General features: G+C 37.0%; 1 protein-coding gene and 1 pseudogene across 3 annotated transcripts in view; both read right to left on the reverse strand.

Annotated features, from left to right (window-relative positions):
• VPS13B (vacuolar protein sorting 13 homolog B) overlaps nucleotides 1–23965 on the reverse strand; it is a 626384-nt gene that overhangs the window by 223492 nt on the left and 378927 nt on the right. For all 3 annotated transcript variants that reach the window (XM_059672116.1, XM_059672115.1, XM_059672117.1), the window contains exon 32: nucleotides 23597–23740. In XM_059672116.1, the coding sequence (XP_059528099.1) occupies nucleotides 23597–23740 (144 nt within the window). The remainder of the gene's footprint in view (nucleotides 1–23596; nucleotides 23741–23965) is intronic.
• LOC132220006 (lupus La protein homolog) lies at nucleotides 9819–11823 on the reverse strand (annotated as a pseudogene).

Consider the following 23965-nt stretch of genomic DNA (forward strand, 5'->3'; position numbering starts at 1 on the left):
TTTTTTAATAATATATTTTCATTGATTTCAGAGAGGAAGGGAGAGAGAGAGAGAGAGAGAGAAACATCAATGATGAGAGAGAATCATTGATCGACTGCCTCCTGCACACCCCCTACTGGGGATCAAGCCCACAACCTAGGCATGTGCCTTTGACCAGAATTGAACCCAGGACCCTTCCGTCAGCAGGCTGATGCTCTATCCATTGAGCCAAACCAGCTAAGCCTGCTCTCCATTCTTATTTATGGAGAAGAGAGGGCACGTAGGTAATCTTTCTCAACTATATCAGCATATATAGAGGCACTGGAAATTCTGCTGAAAAGGAAGTTAGGTGTCCAGTTTTTGGAGGTAGTCTTCGTTTCTCATGAAGCTTAGTGAGTTAACAACAGACCAGGTTCCCGTGTTCTTAAACAAATACCAAAACTCTATAAAAATAATCTCAAGATTCAACAATTTTTTCTTAACTAACTGAAGGAGTCTGGAAGACCTATGAGGATCTATTAATAATTGTTTCTCCACCACGCTCTCAGACACAATGTTATGGGAGTTCTTATTGTGTACCATAATTAGTTACTGTTAAGGGAGTCCTGACGGAAAGTACAAGCTCTGTCAAGGTTGAGAAGGTATTTTATTCATTCTTGTAACCACAGGGCCTCTGGCACATACATAGCAGTCAAAAGCAGTCACTTTCTTGATTCCCCTCCCACCCCTTTATTTCTGAATGGCTAACTCCAAAGATCTTTTAGTGAGGGATCATCTAGACGTCCTTGTCCTTCTGTGCCACAGCCTGCTCATACAAAATGGTTAATGCCAAACAATTTCAAGGTGGGAAACCCAGAATTTCAGACCATGCACTTCCCCATAAAGAAATGGAATGCTTGAGACATAAGGGGATAGTATCATTCCAGCAATTCACCTGAATTATCATTTGGAAGAGGAATTTTGGCTTCTAGTTCTTCTGAGTCACCCTCACTATTTTTTTAATGTGTTTTTAATTGATTTGAGAGAGAGAGAGAGAGAGAGGACGGGAGAGAGCTAGAGAGAGAGGAAGGGAGAGAGCTAGAGAGAGAGAGAGAGAGAGAGAGAGAGAGAGAGAGAGAGAGAGAGAAACATCGGTGAGAGAGAAACATTGATCGGCTGCCTCCTGCACGGCCCTACTGGTGATCAAACCTGCAACCTGGGCATGTGCCCAGACAGGTAACTGAACAGGTGACCTCTTGGTTCATGGGATGACACTCATCCTCTGAGCCACAACAGCCAGGCCTCAGTGGTTTTTATTACAATGTCATTCTTGTAAACTACCTTTTTTTTACTAACATGTCATCATGAAAATATTCAAATACACAAAAAGATGAAAGAATTTTACAGTAAGCCTACCATACTGTATTAAAATATTAAATTTTTAGTAAGCTTATTATATGTACTGTTTTATATTATACACTAAAGGCCCGATGCATGAAATTTGTGCAAGAGTAGGCCTTCCTTCCCCCGACTACCGGCACCGGCTTCCCGCTGGCACCCGGGACCCAGGCTTCCCTCGCAGCCCTGGCTTCCCCTTAGGAAGGTCATCCAGAAGAATGTCTAGTCTAATTAGCATATTACACTTTTATTATTATGGATACCACCTAGATTCTCTAATGGACATTTCCTTGTTCACTTATTTGAACAACTATCTACAAACAGAATGGGTCTCAGCAGGAAAAAGGCACTTTTATTTCACTGTTTACAATTTTTAAAAAAATCTTAGCAAAAATGTTAATATCAACCATACTTATTTATTGAGTCCTTATGTGTTAAGTCCCTTAACTTTAAGGTTATTTTTAATCCTTACATAATTCCTACAAAGACACTGAGGCATAGAGGGATGAGGCCAGAGTTGGTCTCTGAAAGCTAGACTTACACCAAAACTCATACTCTATAACATTCTATACTGATCTGAAAAGCCAGAAGAGGAAAAATAAAACCAACCAAAGAAACTGAAGCAGACATTGGTTACCTGCCTATCATCCATTCCAATTTCCCCATTTGAACAAAAATCTAGTTTTTCACTCATCCTATGTGTCTCAGAGAAGAATCCATGGGTGTAATTGGTTCAAAATTCAGGCCCAAATCAATCAGATAGATAACTGATCAGGCACTATTTCAGGTGCTTTAAACATATCGTCTTATTTCATCCTCATAATAACTCTAGGCAATAGTAGTAGAGTTATGTCCCAGTCTATAGATGAAACAACTTAAACACAAATACATAATGAGAAAATTTAAGAACCCGCTGGTAAGTGGCAGAACCAGAATTCAGGCCAAGCCATCTGACTCCAGCGGCTGTGCCCTTCACAGTACCTAGTACCCTCAATAGGGCCTACAGCTGCCTTCTCACTGGGCCTTTTGTTTGTAGTCATTCCTCAAATCTACCTTTTACAAGTGGGCAGTGTGGACTTTTGGAAGCACACATTCCCTATGTGCCTCTCCATTCTTTCCATTACACTCTCCTCAGAATGAAGTACAACCTTGTTTAACATCGTATTAGGACCAGCTTTCCTCCAGCCACTGTCCTGCCCCATCTGCCCATCCCAGAACTGCCCCATCTACCACATTACTCAGTTGTCCAGCTGTATCTGATATTTCTGGTTCACATTGTTCCCGCTTCTTGTAAAAGCTTCCCTCACATTTTCTTCTGGGAAATACTGATTTATCCTTCAAAGTCCACCCCCTCTGTTACCTTTCTTACAAGTTTTTGCCTAATATCTCCTTCACCCCTATGGGCAGAACTAATTATTCTCTGCTCCTCATCCTCTTTTTCAGACATCTATTACTCACTATCCTGTTATTGTTTTTATAATTCTCTAACTAGCCAGTATACTCTTTTATTATCTGGCACTGTAAACGTACAATAAACATTTGTTGAAGGAAGTAAATGTTCAGAGACTAGTCCCAACAGACTCTTCCCCTGCCCAAAAGAGTAGAAAAATCTAAATAGCTTTTAGATAAAATATAAAAGAACATAGCAGTTTAAACTGGGTTGATGATAAGACACTTATTAAACTATTGATTCCTGGGGCCTTCTATCAACACCTATTGAATCCGAATCTCCAAAGATTTTCAACCAATTTTCATGAGCATCCCTAGTGATTATCAACATCAAATTTAGAAAACACCCACTTACACATACATGTATGTAGTATCAACTAAAGAACAAGGACAATAGAATAATGAAAAGAAGTTGGACCTTTGGAATGAATCAGAATGATAATATCCCCTTACCCCCCCTCCCCCAAATCACTAAATTCTAGCACTGAAAGGGGCATTCACTTCACTTTCGCAATTCCCTTGCCCTAACTATCCCATTTTATACAGAAGGATGCTAAAGGCCACAGTGATAAAGTGACTTGGCCAAGATCCCTCTGATGCCTAGTTCAGATTTATTTTCATAATACCACAGCATGCAAGTTCTAATTTAGTTTAGATTTGTGGGATAATCGAAAAGAAATTCAGAAAATTAACAAATACAAGCTGTCAAAACATATTTAAGTGTACAATTTTCCTTATTTAAAAACCACTTTGCAAGAAACTTATAAATTAACCTATGGCAGCAAATTTCAGCTAATTACTACAATATTTAAGGGGTATCTACTAAGAGCCAAGCCTAAGTTGTGTTTGTTTTTAATCATATAATTTCTTCTAGGCCTCACAATAAAGTTAAGAATTAAGGAGTATTTCCCAAATTTATAGATAAGGAAACAGACTCAGAAAAATCAAACAGGTTGCCAACCTTTCTAAGCCATTAAGTGGTTTATATGAAGATTTGAACCCAGCTTTTCTATTCACTCTATGCTTTTTATTACTTCATTTAGAAGATTAATAATATAATTACTAATATAATAAAAATCACTGAAGTTTGCATTGAAACAGGCAAATTTTAATAGATACGAAATAAACCTCTTTATATTGATTTTGACAAGCAAAAATTTGATAATGCAACTTGGTAAAGGCATTTGCCTTTTGCTTAGTATGAGACAAAATAAAATAAATTTACATTTAATTCAAATAATAAAAGCATTAAATTCTGTTTTAAATAATCAAGCAAGGCAGAGCTCTTTTTACATAATCTGGCTCAATTCCAAATCCCCATATAAACTCAGGTTAAAATCTCCCTAGCCCATGAGACTTCTTTCTCATACTGAAACACTTTTAAAAGAATAATAATTTAAGATAAAAGATTTTTCATGGAGTTATTTTTCTCTAGTGAAATCACATTAGCCTACACAGACTACCAGTAATCTCTAAGTGTAAATCTATGTACTCCCTTGAATTTGTCATTTAATTTATTCTTGTTTATTTAATTGAGGAAGAGTGGAAATTAAGTAAGTACTAAGAGGCTTCCATATACACAAAGCCAAAGGCCAATATCTTCTTGGTTTTTTCTAGGATTAAATGGTTTGTTCCAAGTATATACTTTTTTGATGGATGCCAACATGTTAAAATAAACCTTTTCTACCTAGCGTTACATTTACCTAGCCTATCATTCCGGTCCTGCGGAGCTTTGACATCTATGAGACTTTACCACCAAACAGTACGAAGGCCTTCAAACATTTTCACCTTGAACTTATGCTCCAGGCTACTAACTAGTCCATGTAATAAAACATACTAAGCACCTAGTTTCATGAAAGGGTTTATGCTGTCTCCTGCTTGGTATACAGAATGAAGTACAGATGCCACTCCTGCCTATATTTTCAGCCTTGCTAAATGAAGCATGGGATGCTGAATACAAAGGTAGAGAAATAGGAATGTAAATAAGTAAGCAAACAAATAAAAAAAAAACAATGCTCTAACTGCCTCATAAAACTCCATTCTGATAAGATGAAAACACTGATTTAGAAAACATAAATTTATCACTGATTATTGGCCTGGCACTATGCAAGACACTAGCAATGCTGAGATAAATAAGGTAGTGAAAATAATTTATCTTTCCCAAAGAATTGAAAATAGGGCCTCTACCCTTCAGAAACACCTGAAAGGTGTTACCATATGGTGCTATACATTTTAAGATAAAGATGAACTAAACTCTGAGTCTGTCTTCAAAAAAAGGTTGCTGGTAGTAAATAATAATCTTCACTAGAAATATAGATAGGTGTAAAGGGTAAAGAGACTTAAGGAGTAACCATTTTAAAAGTAGAAACTGGAGGGGTGTGGGGATGTGAGTGATATTTAAGCTTGGCCTTGATGGCTACATAAGATGGCCACATCCACAGATTTAGAAGGAGGGGTCGAGAAATTCTAATCTAGCAGGATAAAGGAATGATAACAGGAAAAAAAGGAGGTAGAAGAAGTTGACCCCCCACATCTGGGTGATACCATTTGTGTCTGAGACTTTCACACTCACAGAAGGACTTGGAACATCCCTAGTCCCAACACTCAAAATGCAGGTTGTGGGTGCTCAGCCATTCTGACAACCTAAAATATTTCCAAACAACTATCCCCACCCCCAATGAGAACTGTACATGTTTCTGTGTAGAAAAGATAAAGCAGGAGATAGAAGCGAAGCCTTCTGTAAATGGCTGCATTCTCATTTAATTCAGTAGGCAAAGGGAAAGCATTGACGGTTTGGAACAAAGGAGTGATACAACCCTAAATAAACTTGGGAGCAATTACTCCTGGTTGTTGTGTATAATGGACTGGCTTAAAATGAGATAGAATGCAGAGTCAGTTAGGAGGGTATCTCGTATTGCTGCACAGTGGTAAGGGCCACCAGCAGGAACTGGGGCACTCACTGAGAGAGACTTTACTGCAGTATCATCACTGCTACAGACGTTATTACTGAGCACTCTGTGTACCAAGAACTGCGCTGAGCCCTTTATTCCCAGACTTATCCTCACAAGCCCCAAAATGCAGCCAAAATTTTTGTGCCCTAAAAAAGTTATGAAAAGCTAAGAGCAGCTACTCTTATTTGTATTTTACAGATGAGAAAAATCTAAATCTAAAGAAGTTAAGAAACATGCCCAAGCACACAAATGGTAAGTGGTAAAACCAGGATCAGAAATACAGATTGTTGGTCTAATGGCAAAGACAGCAAGCACTTGAGACATATGATCTGGATTGGAATCGTGGCTTCATCACTTACCAATTATATGATCTTGGGGGGTTGGGGAGAATCAGTGCCTCAGTTTCCCCTTGTGGAAATCAGGAATATTTTATGAGGTTAAAGAAAGAACTGAGATAATGCTCCAAGAGTGCTTACCATGCTTAACTAATAAGTATATACTATATGATTATCATCATTATCAGCTTTATCATGTTGCTTCCTCAGGCATAGACTCCTAAAATTCTTACACATCGCCCTTTCTGAGTAGCTCAGTTGGTTAGAGCATAATCCCAATATGGCAAGGTTCAATCACAAGATCCAACCAATTAATGTATAAATAAGTGGAATAGCAAAATGATGTTTCTCTCTCTCTCTCTCTCTCTCTCTCTCTCTCTCTCTCTCTCTCTCTCTCTCTCCCCCCCCCCTCCAAAATCAGCAGAATTAAAATTATTATCCATTACATATATTATCCTTCATCCATCTGTATTTTTATGAAAAAATTTAATGAAATCCATACTCTGAGTACATTATTTCTAGAAAGAAAAAAAAACACATTAGATTTATATAAAGACTAAGAGACTTTCCAGTCCATTTTACTAGTGTTATAATAGAAACTAAAGTCAGATTCTGCTAAGAAATGAATTTAGAAAATAAAAAACAAAACATTTACCACAAAATTCCTGTTCTAAAGCAGAAAATTGCTTAAAAGACTGCTTAGAAGGTGAAAAACCCGTTTTAGGCAATGAAATTACTCCCATGACATACAAATATGTGGCAGTGACTACGAAACCCAAAGCCTTTTTTGGTCTATTTATTCTTAGTAATAACAGTATCTTGCCAACAGAGCTATTTGAGAATTAAATAAGCTATTGCATGTAATAAAAGAGCATTGTACCTGATCTTTTCTACTGCTATTACTATCACTACTATTGATAACATTTGATTCTTGAGAATTTTAAGATATATTGATATACACTCTAAAATTCTTCCCAATAGTACAGCTTTTGCCATAATTTTTTTATGTTTATTGCATTTTATATGGAGTTAATTTGTAGATTTTTTAAAATATGTATTTTTATTGATTGATTTTTAGAGAGAAGGGAGAAAAAGAAAAACATCCATGTGAGAGCAGAACATCAATGGGCTTCCTCAAGCATGCCCCCTACCAGGGATCAGGCATGTGCCCTGATGGAAAACCAACAATCTTTTGGTGTATAGAACGAAACCCAATTAACTGAGCCACACCGCCAGGGCAATTTGTAGATTTTTATGTAACAAATTCATTCAGCTTATTGCAAAAATCTTATTATGTATTTTTGCAGTAGTAAGAGGTTTTATAACTAAATGTATATCTTATTCTTAAAATTTTTCTTTAATCTCTTTACTAGTAAATGAATTCATTTTTCATAGAACACTACTTTAAGGGAACTGAGATTGAGAATGTTAGAGTGTAAATATAATTCATATTCAATTGCTAATCTAACAGTATTTTTTCAGCTTTATGAAAATATAATAGACCTATAGCACTGTGTATAATGTGATGATTTGATACATGCACATATTATGAAATGATTACAATAAGGTTAGTTACCACATCCATCACCTCACCTAACTATTAAGTTTGTGTGTGTTGAGAACATTTAAAATCTCCCTTAGCAACTTTTAAGTACACGATACAAAGTTAACTACAGTCTCCATGTTGTACATTTGGTTACCAAAACTCATTCATGTTTTAACCAGAAGTTTGTACTCTGACCACTATCATGCATTTCCCCAACCTCTAATAGTATTTATATAATCACTTTTAAATTATTTATTTATTTATTTACTTTAGAGATAGAGAGGAAAGGGGAAGGGAGGGAGGGAGAGAAAGAAAGAAACACTGATTTTCTGTTCTACCCATTCATGCACTCATTGGTTGAGTCTTGTATGTGCCCTGACCAGAGACGGAACCTGTAACCTTGGCACGTTGGGACATGCTCTAACCAACCGAGCTACCTTGCCAGGGCCTATATAATCATATTTGAAGCCTGAAAGATGATTATTTAATGTCCCAGACAAATTAAGCCTACACTTTGGACTTTTACTAGGGTTTCATGGTATTTACCCTAGATTTTCTATGAAAGTAGCCTTTAAAAGCTAAAGCACTGGAATTCAGAATCAGAATGCTTGGTAATTCAACTTAAAATGAACATCAAGTTAATTAGTCAACCTTAGACAAATAAATAAAATTGATTTCCAATGTTTTCTCATTTTAAAATGAGGGTGGATATTATTTACTTTCCAAATTTCTTTAGATAAATGAAACTACTGGAAGTAGTTCAAATAGGAGAAATAAGCTTAAAAAACAGAATGTTCCAAAATAACAAAAACATATTTGTTTCTACTCAAAATGGCATAACTTTTCATCAATCTTAACATTTCTGGGAAACATAAGTAGATTAAAAAAAAAGAAACTACTTGCCCTGACCGGTTTGGCTCAGTGGATAGAGCGTCGGCCTGTGGACTGAAGGGTTTGATTCCAGTCAAGGGCATGTACCTTGGTTGCGGGCACATCCCCAGAAGGAGGTGTGCAGGAGGCAGCTGATCAATGTTTCTAACTCTTGATCCCTCTCCCTCCCTTTCTGTAAAAAATCAATAAAATATATTTAAAAAAAAGAGAGTGACATATCTCAAGTTTTTTATATATCAAAGAAGAACACCTACAATTACCTTAAAGGTTATTAAAATACCCCCTTTACATATCTGTGTGAAGCTGGATTTTTCTTCCTATACTTCAACTAAAGTAGCATATTGGAACAGATTGAATATTGTACCAGATATGAGAATCTAGCTGTCGTTCATTAAATCATACATTAAAGAGATTTACAAACAATTGAGAAAATGCCGGCAATCATTTTTGTTTTGAAAAATTTAAATTTCAGAAAAACAATTATTTTAGGTCAGGGACAAGTTGTTGTAATAGCATAACACTAATCTCCAAATTGAAATATGATACACAATAAGCAATCTCTAACACTTTTCTCTGTACTGTGTCTTTTACTAACAAATACACTGAGGCTTTTTGTTGTATTGTTTGTGACTCCGGATGAGACACCTAGCATTGTCTTTGGTAGGTAGCTTAATACTTGCTTTTTGAGTCAGTAAGACTATGCCATTGGTCATTATAATTAAGTCTAAAGAAGACATATCTCCAATGTCGTTGTGTCTGGCAGAATAATGGCCCCCTGAAGAAGTCCACATTCTGATCCCCAGATCCTGTTAATATGTTACCTTGTATGGCATAAAGGATTTTCCAGAAGTGATTAAGGTTGCAGATCTTCAAATAGGAATATCATGTTGGGTTATGTGGGTGGAGCTCAATCTAATCACATGAGGATCCCCCCCCCCCCAGTACAAATTGTTAGTTTGTACTAATACATTCTCATATTACAAAGGCAATTTAGTACGAGAATTTTTCTTTTGATATTTGAATCATCCGAAATAATACTGAACATTTAAAAAAAATCCTCATTTGAATAACAAAGACAAGCTAAATAGCAACAAAAAATTCCTTTCTTACCGGTCTACACTGAAGTGGACCTAATTCAGTTTTCTTTTTAAAAGCCTCCTTGCCCTAACCGGTTTGGCTCAGTGGATAGAGCATCGGCCTGCAGACTGAAGGGTCCCTGGTTCAACTCTGGTCAAGGACATGTGCCTTGGTTGCAGGCACATCCCCAGTAGGGAGTGTGCAGGAGGCAGCTGATCGATGTTTCTCTCTCATTGATGTTTCTAACTCTCTATCCCTCTCCCTTCCTCTCTGTAAAAAATCAATAAAATATAGAAAAAATTAAAAAAAAAATAAAGGCCTCCAGAGACAAAAGCAGCTGAAAACCTAATTTAAAAAATAAAAAACGTGTTTACTAAACTACGGGTCTCTGGCATCATTTTGTTTTCTACTGTTTTGAAGCAAGTTCTTTGTTTCTTCTTCTGCTCTTTTTATTGATCCAGATGCACCATTTTCATCACGTTCACTCATCACTATCAAGTTAGTTTTCTTGCCTGAAACTGTACTTTCCCTTTAGCAGACCTGGTCTGGACAGCTTTATTTCCCTTTCCATTTCCTTTAAATCTGCAATCTTTTGACTTCCATTTGTTTAGGGATTCTTATTGATCTTCCATGATTTTTTTCAATGCTTCTTTTTCCGCATCTCCATCTAGTACTCTCCTGTTGTTTCTTTGTTCCTTAACTGTAGGTTACCCTTGTTTATATCTTTGGTTTTATCCAGTGCTTCCTTAAGCTTTTTCTTTAAAACAGGATTATCCCCTCATTTGCTCCTCTGACAAAGTATATCCATTTGATATCACCATGGTGTGAGAAAAGGATGTGCAAATCTTCTCTATAAGTCTGATAATCTAGGTTCCCTGAAAATTTCAGCAATCAGCCAGTCTTTTCTTCAGACTTTTCATTTCAGCATATTCTGTTAACTTTTGTTTTTTCTTCTTGCTCTTCTTTAGCTCATAATTTAGTCTGAACTTTATTTTGCTTTCTTTTTCCTTTTTTTCTTTTTCAAAGTAAACTTCCTTGAAAAGTATCAGCAGATCTGTGTCTTCCTACTTTTGTCCAGGGATCTCCTCACATTTTTTAGCAGATTCAGTGCTATCGAACCAAGCAAATGCTGATCCCTTGAATGCTTTCTGCAATGGTCTCCCTTCTGAATATTTAGTACTTGACCTTTTTCTTCTAACCATTCATTTATGTCTTCTAGGGTTGCATCAGTAGGGAAGCCTTTAATATAAACAGATCTGGCTTTACATCATTTTTATACTTATCAGTCACTTCAGGGAGGGGTTTATTTGGAGATATTCTGATTCTGGTTTTATCTTCACACTTATTCCCATTAGTTCTGCCTTTGATTTGCTCAATGCTTTCACTATTACGTTAAAATCTGTTGTTAGATAGTTTAACCTATTGAATTTTATAATTATTTCCAAAGACACCCAGCCTTCATACAGTTTGATTTGTTCCTTTATAAACCTGTCCATGGCAAATTGAAGTCACCAAAATAATACTCAATTTGATGACAGATTTTGGCCTCCAGAGGAGCCATTTTTTCATCACCGTTTTCAGCCATGTGGTTATCTTTAAGGGCCTGGTCCCACAGAGCTGGCCCCAGGATCACTAACAGTGACTGCAGCGTCTAGTCTTCCCAGCGTCACGGCTAGGCCCATCACATGAGATCTTTGTTTTTTATTGTTGAATTTATTGGGGCGACATTAATAAAATTATACAGGTTTCAGGTGTACAATTCTATATCACCTGTATGTTATACGGTGTACTTACCACCCCAAGTCAAGTTTCCCTCCATCACCATTTACCTTACCATTACCCTTTTCTACCTCCACCCACACCCCTTTCCTTTTGGCAATCACTATAATGTTGTCTGTGTCTATGAGTCTTTTTTCCTCTTTGCTTAATCCCTTCACCTATATCACACCCTCTGTCTGAGTCTGTCTCAATTTTGCTTCTTAGTTCGTTTTGTTCATTAGATTCCACATGTAAGTGAAATTATATGGCACTTTGGCTTTCTGTGACTGGCATATTTCACTTAGCATAATACTCTCTAGGTCAGTGATGGCGAACCTTTTGAGCTTGGCGTGTCAGCATTTTGAAAAACCCTAACTTAACTCTGGTGTCGTGTCACATATAAAAGTTTTTTGATATTTGCAACCATAGTAAAACAAAAACATATTTTTGATATTTATTTTATATATTTAAATGCCATTTAACAAAGAAAAATCAACCAAAAAAATGAGTTCATGTGTCACCTCTGACACGGGTGTCATAGGTTCGCCATCACTGCTCTAGGTTCATCCATGCTGTCGCAAAAGATAAGATTCCCTTCTTTTTCACAGCTGAGTAGTATTTCATTGAGTAACTGTGCACAGCTTCTTTATCCACTCATCTATTGACGGGCATTTGGGCTGCTTCCAGATCTTGGCTATTATCATTAATGCTGCAGTGAACCTAGGGTGCATATCATCTTTCTGATTGGTGTTTTGGGTTTCCTTGGATATATTTTCAAAAGTGGAATTGCTGGGTTATTAGGCAGCCCATTTTTAATTTTTTGAGGTAACTCTATATTGTTTTCCACAATGGTTCCCTTTTCTCCACATCCTTGACACCTATTTGTTGATTTATTGATGATAACCATTCTGACAGGTGTGAGGTTATATCTTATTGTAGTTTTAATTTCCATCTCTCTGATGATTAGTGATGTTGAGCATCCTTTCATATGTCTTTTGACCGTCTGTGTGTCTTCTTCAGAGAAGTTTCTATTCAGGTCCTTCGCCCACTTCTTAATTGGATTGTTTATTTTTTTGTTTTGTTGTTGAGTTTTATTACGTTCCTTATAAATTTTTTACATTAAACTCTTATCAGATGTATCATTATATGTTCTCCCATTCAGTGGGTCGTCTCTTCATATTATTGATGGTTTCCTTTGCTGTGTGATATAGTCCCATTTGCTTATTTTATCTTTTATTTTCCTTGACTGAGGTGATATGTCAGAAACAATATTGTTATGAGAAATGCTCAAGATTTCATTGCCTATGTTTTTTTCTAGGATTTTTATGGTTTTGAGTCTAACACTTAAGTCTTCAATCCATTTTGAGTTTATTTTTGTGTATGGTATAAGAAGGTGGTCTAGTTTCATTTTTATTTTTTTTTTACAGCCACCAAACCCTGCTGAGGCAAATCATATGAGTTCTTAAAAGATGAAAACTTTCTTGCTATGGTTAGAGATAGATATAATGACAGAAGGAAGGTCATAGGGATGTGATGCAATAAGGACTTGAACCACCAGTGTTGGCATTGAAGATGGAGGGAGTAGACCATGAGCCATGGGATGGAAGAGGCTTCCAGAAGCCAGAAAAAGCCAGTAAATGGATTCTTCCCTAAGACCTCCAGAAATACATGGAGCTCTGCTCACACCCTGATTCTAGTCATGTTAGATACTTGTATCAAATTTCTGACCTAAAGAAATTAAAGATAATAACTTATGTTTGTTCTAAGCTATTAAATTTGTGGTAATGGGTTAGAGCAGCATGAGAAAACTAATATAGTGGTAATGTCAGTTTCAATCCAAGTCTGGTTGAAGGAGACATACTGTTAGTAAGAAATTTCAGCTTCAAAGCCTCTTGCTTGCATAGGACATTTTTTTCAAGGCCTTGAACCAAACTTTGTATTTGTAATTTGCATTCTTTTAAAAAAAGACCAATTTTAGATCCTAGAAAACTTAGATCCATCCCCTGGCGAATGCTAAAAATATTATTAGAGAATTTTTCCCTATAAGTATACACACAAATTCCAAAAGTTCACAAACATCTTCTGAGATTAATGGGGCAAAAGTCTCTTAGAATTTATGTGAATATGGTTCTATGAGGAGAGAAAGCCTTGGGGGAAAAACAAAAAAAGGGGAAGTTAACTTCAGAAAATATTTTAGAAAAACTAAAATGACTTCAAAAAATTCTACTGAATTATTAAGAAGAAATTACTTAAGCTGAAGAGACATTTATGAAATGGTTATATCCAGAATTACACTTATCTATATACAATGATGAAGACAGTTTTTCAAGTGGCTCAAATTTCAGAAGAACAGAAAAAAATATATTTTGGGGTAACTTCTTAAAAGAAACATCTCTAGGTTGAGACTTACTAACTACAATTAAATAATAAATAAACTAGAAACTGCCTTGCAGTGAGTGTTACTTTTTCTTAACTATCTGGTTCCAGCTTATCTCAAGTCAACAAATAGGCATTTATTTCTTGGACAGCAGCACGGATTGCCACTGGAGGTCAGTCTTGGGCTTTCTCTCAGGTCATCAAAAACCCCAGTGCAAGGCTAGAAAGTGAGGTGAAGGCCTACTAGCATGGTCCAAATCTCTCACGTTGCATAGGAAGATACTAAATCTCCAAGGGACTATAGAAATGCCTGGCTTAGAAGGGATTAACTACAGTTATAATCCATACTAGTAATTAATTTTCATAATTTTTGAGTATTAAAGGCACATCCATTCTATTTATAATATACAGTATATCTTAAATGAAGACTAGGCACATATCCTGCCTATACAGGAGAATTCCAAATGACTTATACAGATATTCCCCACTCGACCTTAAACAAATCCAAAATAAAGAACATTCTAACAAATACCTGACCAGTACTCCTCGAAATTGTTACAGTCAGCAAAAAGAAGTATGAGGAACTGGCATAGTCTAGAGCAGCCCATGCAAACATAACTCAATGTAATGAAGTGTATCCTCACTGGGATCCTGGAGCAAAAAAGTATATTGTAACTTTTTCTTTGTAAAAAGTAAGGAAATCTAAATATAGACTTTAGTTAATATTATGTAGTAATATTGGTTTATTAGTTGTGACAAATGTGCCATACATTTAATGTAAGATGTTAATTATTGGGAAAATGGAGTGCAGGACATATGAGAATTTTCTATACTATTTTGGTAGCTTTTCTGTAAGTCTAAAATAAAAAAATTATTTAAAAATATCTATACATTCTAAAAATCAGTAAAACCTTCAAGCAACTTATTAGTATCTATATCTCCCTTTTGGCAGCCAGGAAGTTAAGAGCCAGATCTGAGGTTCAGGGCTCACAGACAAAATTTATGTTGTTTTTGTTCCTCTGGTCTTAATTTTTGGAAATCTTTGTATTTTACCACTAGAGGCCTGAAACACGAAATTCATGCATGGGTAGGGTCCCTAGGCCTGGCCAGCGATTAGGGCCTACCTGTGGGGTGACTGGCGGGGTGATCGGGAGGCCCCCGCTGGCACCTGCCTTGGCTGACCTGGGGCCTGTGGGCAGCTCCTGCATTGAGCATCTGCCTGCTGGTGGTCAGTGCACGTCATAGCAACTGGTCGTTCAGCCGTTCTGTTAATTTGCATATTAGGCTTTTATTATATAGGATTATTAGTGTGCATCTTTATAGATCCCAAACTATATTTACTAGGTAAAAAATTAAAATTTAAGTAGAATAAGCAGCTTCCTCATCTCAAAATTTTAAGCCCTGTACCACTCCTTAATAGTTGTTCTGACACCTATTTCATGGAATAAGAACTCATCAAATAGATACCCCCTCAGCTCCCTATTAATAAACTCTTGCATTACTTAGATCTGTGACCATCCTCTCATTTCCCCCTTCTAATACGTTAGAAAAGGTATCATTTATCCTAATGTCAAGCCCTCTACTTTTATTCATGGATATTATTTTCTCACTAGTTTAGGAAAGTTACACACCTGATTTTTCCTTCTCATCATGTATACTTCAGCCTCTCTTACAAATGAATCCTTCCCAGTGACATTTAAATATCTTTGTCTTTTCTGTATTTAAAGATAAAATTAATAAACAAATAAATAATATCCCTCTTTTGAACCCGTAAAAAGACAACAGACAAAAAAAACAAAACAAAAACAGACAACATTTTTTATTTGGGGGACATCAATGAAATACTGAGCTGCTCAAGAGTTCAAGAAGGTGCAAGGTGCAAGGAAGACCCATTCTGTGGCCTTCGGATGCAGTAATAGCTGAAGCCTATAACCAAACATACTGTGGCAGGAGAGTCCTGGCCCTTTGCCACTCACTTAGAACAGCCAGGGAAATAATGGTCTAGAGCATTATCCTTCCTTCAACTCATGCAGCCGTGAACCAGTTCTTTTATTATATACTATTCAGAAAGAATAATAATGAATTATGTAGAATCTATATTCCTATGGCTTTCCTTTTATACATCCTCTCAGCCAATGCAGAGTCAGCTTATTATTGGTTTTCTTCCTCTTCTTCCCTAAAACAATGTTTCAGTTCAGACTCTCATTTTCTGGATCTTACTGCTAGAGCTTCCAGGGTTCTTTCTTCCTAATGGTCTGCCCCTATTTCAAATGTGAATCTGATCCTATCACGTTCTTGTTTTAGATCAGGGGTGGGGAACCTTTTTTCTGCAAAGGGCCATTTGGATATTTATAACATCATTCGCGGGCCATTCAAAATTATCAGCTTAAAAATTAGTCTGCTATATTTGTTCAAACATTTAATTAACTCATTCCTAATGCCTTGGCAGGGCCAGAACAAATGATTTCCTGGGCCTCATACCGTCCACAGGCCAGACGTTCCCCACCCGTTTTAGATACTTCAATGGCTTACCACTGCAACACAATAAAAGGTAAACTTTACATGAGAACAATTATATTTATATGACTATTAATTATATTATTATTGTTTAATTCTGCCTATAAACAACCACATCCATACCAGTGAGATCACAGAACTACCGCCAACAGCTCTTTTAACCAATGCATTATCAGTGGGGAGTGGGGCCTCATTTGGATACTTACTAGCTATGGAACCTTGGGTACGTTATGGGACTTTGGGGAAATCTGTCTCCATATCTGTGAAATATGAGGAAAAAAGCCCCCAACTCAAAGGGTTATTATGAGGACTAAGAAGTTTAGTTCCATAAAACACTTAGACCATCTGGCACATAGGGAGCACCCAGTAAGTGTTACTAGAGTTACAGATCCCAGGTAGTTCCCTTCGTAACAGACACTGTGACAGGATGGGAAATCACTATTGCCAGCAGACTTCTGTGTCTTCCAAAGGTGCATTACTGAATGGGCCATTTTTAGAAAGAAAGGTGGAAAGCATCTAGGGCACATTTTCTGAGTACCAGGGATCTTAAAAAGGTAGAAGGAAGACTACTTGGTTTAGGATTTGGTGTTGATTTTATATGCGTCTATGCTCTATGAGAGGATTTTTAGACATTTGCTACAGAAAACCTTTGATGAAGAGCCAAAGTTCTAGAAATAAGCATTTTAAAAATCTGTGAGATCTTAGATGAGAATTATATACATTCCCATAGTTCTGACATCAATATTTTTTAAAAGTTGATTCATTTATGCAGTAGCACTGAAAGCCCAGAGGTTTGCTTATCAGACAGAAAGGCAAGCAAACCCTGGACCCTCAGTTATTTTGGATAGCCAGACATTTACTATATTTTTATTTGAAAAGATAATAAGGAATTCATTATAACCTAATTTCCTAGAGCTTTCCTCCTTACATACACATTTTGTAGGTCATAAGACAGCATTGGAAATTTAAGAAAAATATGTGAGCATGGAGCAGTTACTGAAGAGAGAGTTTAAGGTCAGAGAGAAGACTTACAACTTAGCATGAACAGGATGAACTATAAACATAGAACAGTATAAGGCTGATTCACTAGGAGTTGCAGACCTGGACCTTTGCTCAGTATTCCAGCTCCCGTACTTTATTCCTTCCTCGATTCTTTACTGGATTCACTATTTCTACTAGGGCTAGGATACTTTGATTTCCCTTGCTCAGTTCCTTCTGAAAGATGAAGACCAGAAGGTAATGATGGCTGGTAATTTAACCAATGAGCAATGAAAGTGGATACTCAAACATTACTGGAAGACAGAGAATGCCAAAAAGGTTCAACAGAAATAGCCTGAAAAATTTTATACACCTTCACTAAATAGACCAACAATTTTCAGAATATGCAATAAATTTGACAAAAATGGGTCCATCTATAATCAATATTACCACCCAGGAAAATGAAATGTTAGTGAGCCATGTATTTAGGAAGAGTTCCCTCCCCCATCCCCCAAAGCAAAACAAAGAACTTCTATTGAGTTAGGCATTTTCCGTAGATCTTTGAGTTATGTTATGCAACATTTAGGTTTGAAAAGGTATTGGCCAAGATTGCTTCATGGGTTGGTTTTTAGAGGATGACCCAGATCACAGCTTGTAATTCTGCAAAGTGGTACTGAATAAAGAAAGACAAGGCAATGGCATCATTGATAAAATTATGTGATCAAAAGCCATTTTAAACTTCCAGCTGCCGTAAATTGGCACAACCGTGTCTATATAACAATAGGACAACTGAAGTAGCTGGGATTACAGTTTGGGTGGGTCTTTCTTGTAAAGGATACCTGGACCTATTTTTTCCATACAAACTGTTACACATGACCCGTGTCTTAACATGCTGAGGGATACTGTTTCACCACAATTACAGAGACAGCATAATGATGACTTCTTCTCTCTACAAGATGGAGCTCCCCTACACTACGCCATAAAAGTGTGCTAGTTTCTTAATGAACGATTACCCAACAGGTGAATAGGTCGACCAGGGCCACTGGATGGCCACCATGATCACTACTACCTCACCCCAATGGATTTCTTTGGGGTGATGTCAAAGATAAAGGTGTTTTTTTTGTTTGTTTTGTTTTTTTTACAAAAACCACATACTGTGAATATGAGTCACTGCAAAAGAGAAGCATGACAAGAAACTGATGACAATAAAGAACTCTGTGCCAAAGTGTGCTTGAGTGTCACAAGTAGACCTACAAAAATGTATAAATAAGGCTGGCAAATTGAACACTTACAAGATTATACCTAAGTGCACTGAGCCATTGTGACATTCCTCTGAGTTAATAAAGCAATTGCAATAAAAAAAATAAACAAACATAGAAGAACAGATGAAGGAGACTTGGGGAGAAGAGATGAGAGGAGACAGTAGTCCTGAAAGGACAGGGGCTGACTGGAAATGAAGATATACCTGCTATGACCTGCTTAAATTTTTTAAAAATGTAACTTTACCATGCTTCATTGACAGCAGGACATAGTGAGTGCTTCATGGAGTTCGTAATTCTTTAGATGATTGTAGAGAAGCCAAATACAATAAATAATAGCAGAAAGTCTAGGGAAATAAACCTTACTTTGGTGGAAATATCCATTACTTAAGAAATTTTAAGAAACATTGACTAAGTACTGTGGATTTTATGATGGCTAAAATAAACTTCTTGTAAATAAAATTTTGCTTAAAAACAATTTTTAGCTATCAAAAAGAGAGTATAAAAAGAGGTATCAAGCATGCTTGGGGCAGGATATCAAGTGAGTCATTACCAGAGACTGAAAGGAAAGGAAAGCTAAGGAAATGCCTAAAACCAAGTGGTTACATGGAGTAGGAGGAGGAGGAGGAGGGAGAGAAGGAAGGAGAAAAAGCAAAGGAATAAATGCTCAATTAGTGTTATAAATTGTTCTTTCTTCTCCAGGATATGTAGTGTGTGGATCATAGAAGCCCACCTTCAGATCCTCAATGATGTGGTTCCATTCACTGCCCCTAAAATATGGTTTCTATTTTGCTACAAAAGTTTTATTTACTCTAAAACATTGATTTGAAAATGAGCATGTGTTACTCCTTACATACACTACCTCTGTAAGTAGGCTTAATAAGATGATTACTTGCGATTCAGGAATAAGAGAGTAATTACTACAGCCAAATAAACATAACTCAGGGCAATCTTAGTCCTCTCACCCTCTCTTTAGTCAGTTTTAAGATTGTTTTTTTTAAAAGAAATTATAGGAAACAATGTGTGATATTATATGTTACAGTTATTTCAAATCCTAACTGAAATGCTTAATCTGATAATATACTAAATCTACTATATTGTATTATATGAGAATAGAGGAAAATGTAACTATGTTATTTATGTCTCAAGATACACCTACCATCAATGTGTGAGTTCACCTGAGAGGTCAGCCTAAAATGGATCTGAGCTTTGAAGCGAACAACTGGCTGAAGTTGTTCTCTAGTTCAGTCAACCTCAACTCCTCAGGATTCCTGTTCCCTAAACATTTCAGCCTCGCATTTATGTACCCCACCTGTCTCCGTGACAGATACAGTAAAGCATCAATTTCTTCCATTTATTTTGAAGTGTATGTCATATACACCTTATCTTTTCCATTTTAATGAACAATAACAGGAATACCTATAAATTAAGCAACCCATCTATTAATTCATAGTGCAAGCATTTACTCAGCGTCACATTCTGTGGTGTGCTCAGCACTTTCCCAGGGTTTCAACATTTCTAACTTAAATTTTGTAAAAGTATCTGTAACAGTGAGGACTGAGTTTGGCCTCAAGTAACAGAAAGCCACATATTAGTAGCTTAACCATTTACGTATTTCCTTCTCCTAAGCTAAAGTCCAGGGCTGGCTGCAGAGGCTCCATGATGTCACTCACATCTCAGGATCACTTCATCTGCTCATTTTGCTATTTTTAGTGGATGGCTTTTATCCTCATGTTTGTAATCACATGGTAACAAGTGCCCGGTCACTTCCCTTGTCATTAGTCCAACAAGGAAAAGGAAGAAAGTCAAGTGTATCAATCACCATATAAAGTACATTTTTCAGAGCAAAAGTATTGGAAAAATTTTGATCAATGTTGGGGGCAATTTGCCTAAACCTTCAGCTGGTCATTTATTACCTAAAGTACTTCCTCTTTTAGCTATGTACATGAAAGTTTCATCATAAGTTTGCTCCTAGAAATAATCCTCACATTGTTCCATTGTTTTTACTTCTATTTCCAAAAATTTGTCCATCTTTCTTCCCCTTAGTTTAAAGTTTGGAATGTTTACTAACAAAAATCCCTCTGCCACATTCTTGAATACATTTTAAATTAATCTTTTTTTTAAAAATATATTTTATTGATTTTTTACAGAGAGGAAGGGAGAGAGATAGAGAGTTAGAAACATCGATGAGAGAGAAACATCGATCAGCTGCCTCCTGCACACCCCCCACTGGGGATATGCCCGCAACCCAGGTACATGCCCTTGACCGGAATCGAACCCGGGACCCCTCAGTCCGCAGGCCGACGCTCTATCCACTGAGCCAAACCGGTTTCGGCTAAATTAAACTTGTCAAAGATTGTCTAAAAATATTAACACTATCCATCAGTTGGTGAGCTTAGAACAGATATGACATTTACTTGCCTGTAATTCATGGGGTTCTTTCTACAGTCCTGATCAATGGAATTTCCATGATTAATCCATCATTTTTATGAAATAATAGATGTTCACAACATCATGGTACACATTTTTAACAAACACATACTCCTTCCTCCACTTCTCCAGTAGTACAGCCATACTGATTTTTCTATTTCTTTAATTGTCAAAAAGATTTCTTTAAATTCTCACCCGAGGATATGTTCTCATTGATTTTCGAGAGAGAGGAAGGAAGAGGGAAGAGAGAGAAACACCAATGTGAGAGAAAAACATCATTTGGCCACCTCCTGCATGCACACCCATGAAGGATGAAACCTGCAACCGGGTATGTGCCCTGACCGGAAATTAAACCCATGACTTTTTGGTGCATAGGATGACGCTCCAACCCACTAAGCGACCCAGCCAGGACTTAAAAAGAATTCTTTAAAATTAGAGTAGTGTGGTTGTTTTAAAGGTCACCAGGTCTTTCAAAATATATTGTATTCTATGTAGCAAAAACATCTTTATGTTCTTAAACTGTCGGAGGTGGGTTGTGCCAAATGATTTATGAATAGAAAAATATTCTTCTATTTCACTGAAGGTCTTCTTTTTTAAAAAAAAGCTGATTTCAAAGAGAGGGAGGGAGGGAGGGAGGGAGAGGGAGAGGGAGAGGGAGAGGGAGAGGGAGAGGGAGAGGGAGAGGGAGAGGGAGAGGGAGAGGGAGAGGGAGAGGGAGAGGGAGAGGGAGAGGGAGAGGGAGAGGGAGAGGGGGAGGGGGAGGGGGAGGGAGAGGGAGAGGGAGAGGGGGAGAGAGAGAGAGAGAGAGAGAGAGAAAACAAGGATGGGAGAGAATCACAGATCAGCTGTCTCTTGCACACCCCCTACTGGTGATCACTCCCGAAACTAGGGCATGTGCCCTGACCAGGAACCCAATCGCGTCCTCCTGGTTCACAGGTTGATGCTTGACCACTGAGCCACACGGGCCGAGCTGAAGGTCTTTTTTCATATTAAAATTTTCACAGACATATCCCACTGAGGCTGGGGACAGGACCAATTGTTCTCCTCATTAGAGTCTATAGTTATTTTCTTTTAAATTGTGGTAAAATACATATAAAATAGAATTTACTATCTTAACCACTTTTCAGTGTATTGTCTGCATTGTATTTCAGTGTATTGTCTGAACTTTTAACATTATCTCCAAGAAGGAACAAAGGACCATAGACACATTTTTAAAATAGCAAAAACAATACCTCGTTCATTTATGGAACTATGAGGGACCACTCAACATTCAGCTAAGGGTTGTTAACTAATCTGAGTGTCCCTTTATACTGAAATTAGATACTACTAATAATAGGCATTAGAAGTAGCTAGGTAAATAGTTAAGGATCAATTTGCTAAGTTGTGTAAATTCCTTAAACACATCAGAAATTAACAGAATGTAAAATACTATTTCCTAGCCAGCTTGCTTCAAGCACTTCATCAAAAATGCCAGGGGGAAATATTTTCTGCTCTACTTATTTTCATGTCATATTATTATACTCTTATTTAAAAAGACTTGCTTAAAAAGATAATAAGCAAATAGAATTCACAGGTGGTAAAAATGATCTAGTTGGAGAATATCCATCTATGAAAGCTAAAAGTTTTATCATAAAAAAAAATTTAGTAAAGAAGATTGAGAAACAAATGTAACAATTATGGTACAAGAACTGCGGCAGAAAGGAAAGAGCACAGACTTAAAGACCCAAATAAAATCTCGGATCCACCACTCACTGCTGTATGTGTGACATCAGTAGGCTACGCCCCATCTCTGAGCCCCAAGATGCTGATCTGTGAAGTGGTGATAGCGCCCCCTCTCCCTCAGAGGGTGGCTGGGGTAACATGCTTGGAGACACACAAGTCAACACACATGGAAACACCTGGCACGCTGCCTAGCATCAAGTGGCTCTCAGGGAATACCTTTTCCTTCACTCCCTCCTGAATAAATAGAATTTAGAGCCTTGTGCATAACTCCCGACAAAAAGAATGACTTTTTCATAGATAAACAGTTTCTTCACTTGAGTTTTTATAGACGATTTACTCTAAGCACAGATATGATCATAGAAGTATGGAAACAAAAGCAAAGAAAGCCTATCTTGAGAAGCATCTAACAAGCAGCTTTCTTTGTTTCATGGGACATGCTTTGTGGTTACAATGCAGGCTTCCAGTGAACACCAGATCAGAATTAACATTCTAGGCAGACATTCAACTTTTATGATTGTGTCCGTTCTTCACTGAGCCTGGGAAACGAACACTGTAGAAGTTATTTATTGAAGATATTCCCATAGCACTCCTACACAGTTCATTTCCAAAAGAGGCCTTATCCCTTTAATGTATCTGAGTAAGTAACAAACTACACCATGGTTTCTTGCATTGTACTTTCAAAACTGCAACAGGGTAATAAAATCATGTTTTTAACAGAGGCTTTCTGAAGCGAGGCCACAGCAATTTTGCAAAGATGCATGATAAATTATAGGAAAGGAGACCAAACAAATTTCAAAAGTAAAGAATACCAATCCAAGATGATTTATGACCACCTTTTGAATAAAATTAAGTATAGAATAATTAGCAGAAAGCATTTAATTTAGTTTTCCTATTATGAATGTAAAGTTGGCACAAATGCAGTAGGCCTAATCAAAATCAGGTAATAGTTACCTCTGTGGCCTTGCTTGATGGTTCCAGTCCAGTCATATTTGCTACTATTAACTGATGTAAGAGTTGAACTTGAGCCACACTCAGGAAGAAATCCAGGTTTGTGGTTATATTCACTTCCAAGGAATGGCCACACACTAAAATCTCCTGAAGGAAAAAAAGGTTGAATACAGATAAAGAAACATGATAGCCATTAGATGATAATTCATCATTCTTACTTATTTGACCTTTACTACAGTGATGAATTCTCATGGGACCCAAGTTCATTTGTTAATGAGAATAGCAGAAATGGTGAGCCCAGCCACTCGACACAGTTTAATGGATTAATTTAATAAACATTTATAAGGGCCTGCTATGCGTCAGTCTGTGTGC

This window comes from Myotis daubentonii, chromosome 17 (assembly GCF_963259705.1).
Source record: "Myotis daubentonii chromosome 17, mMyoDau2.1, whole genome shotgun sequence".
NCBI classification, from domain to species: domain Eukaryota; kingdom Metazoa; phylum Chordata; class Mammalia; order Chiroptera; family Vespertilionidae; genus Myotis; species Myotis daubentonii.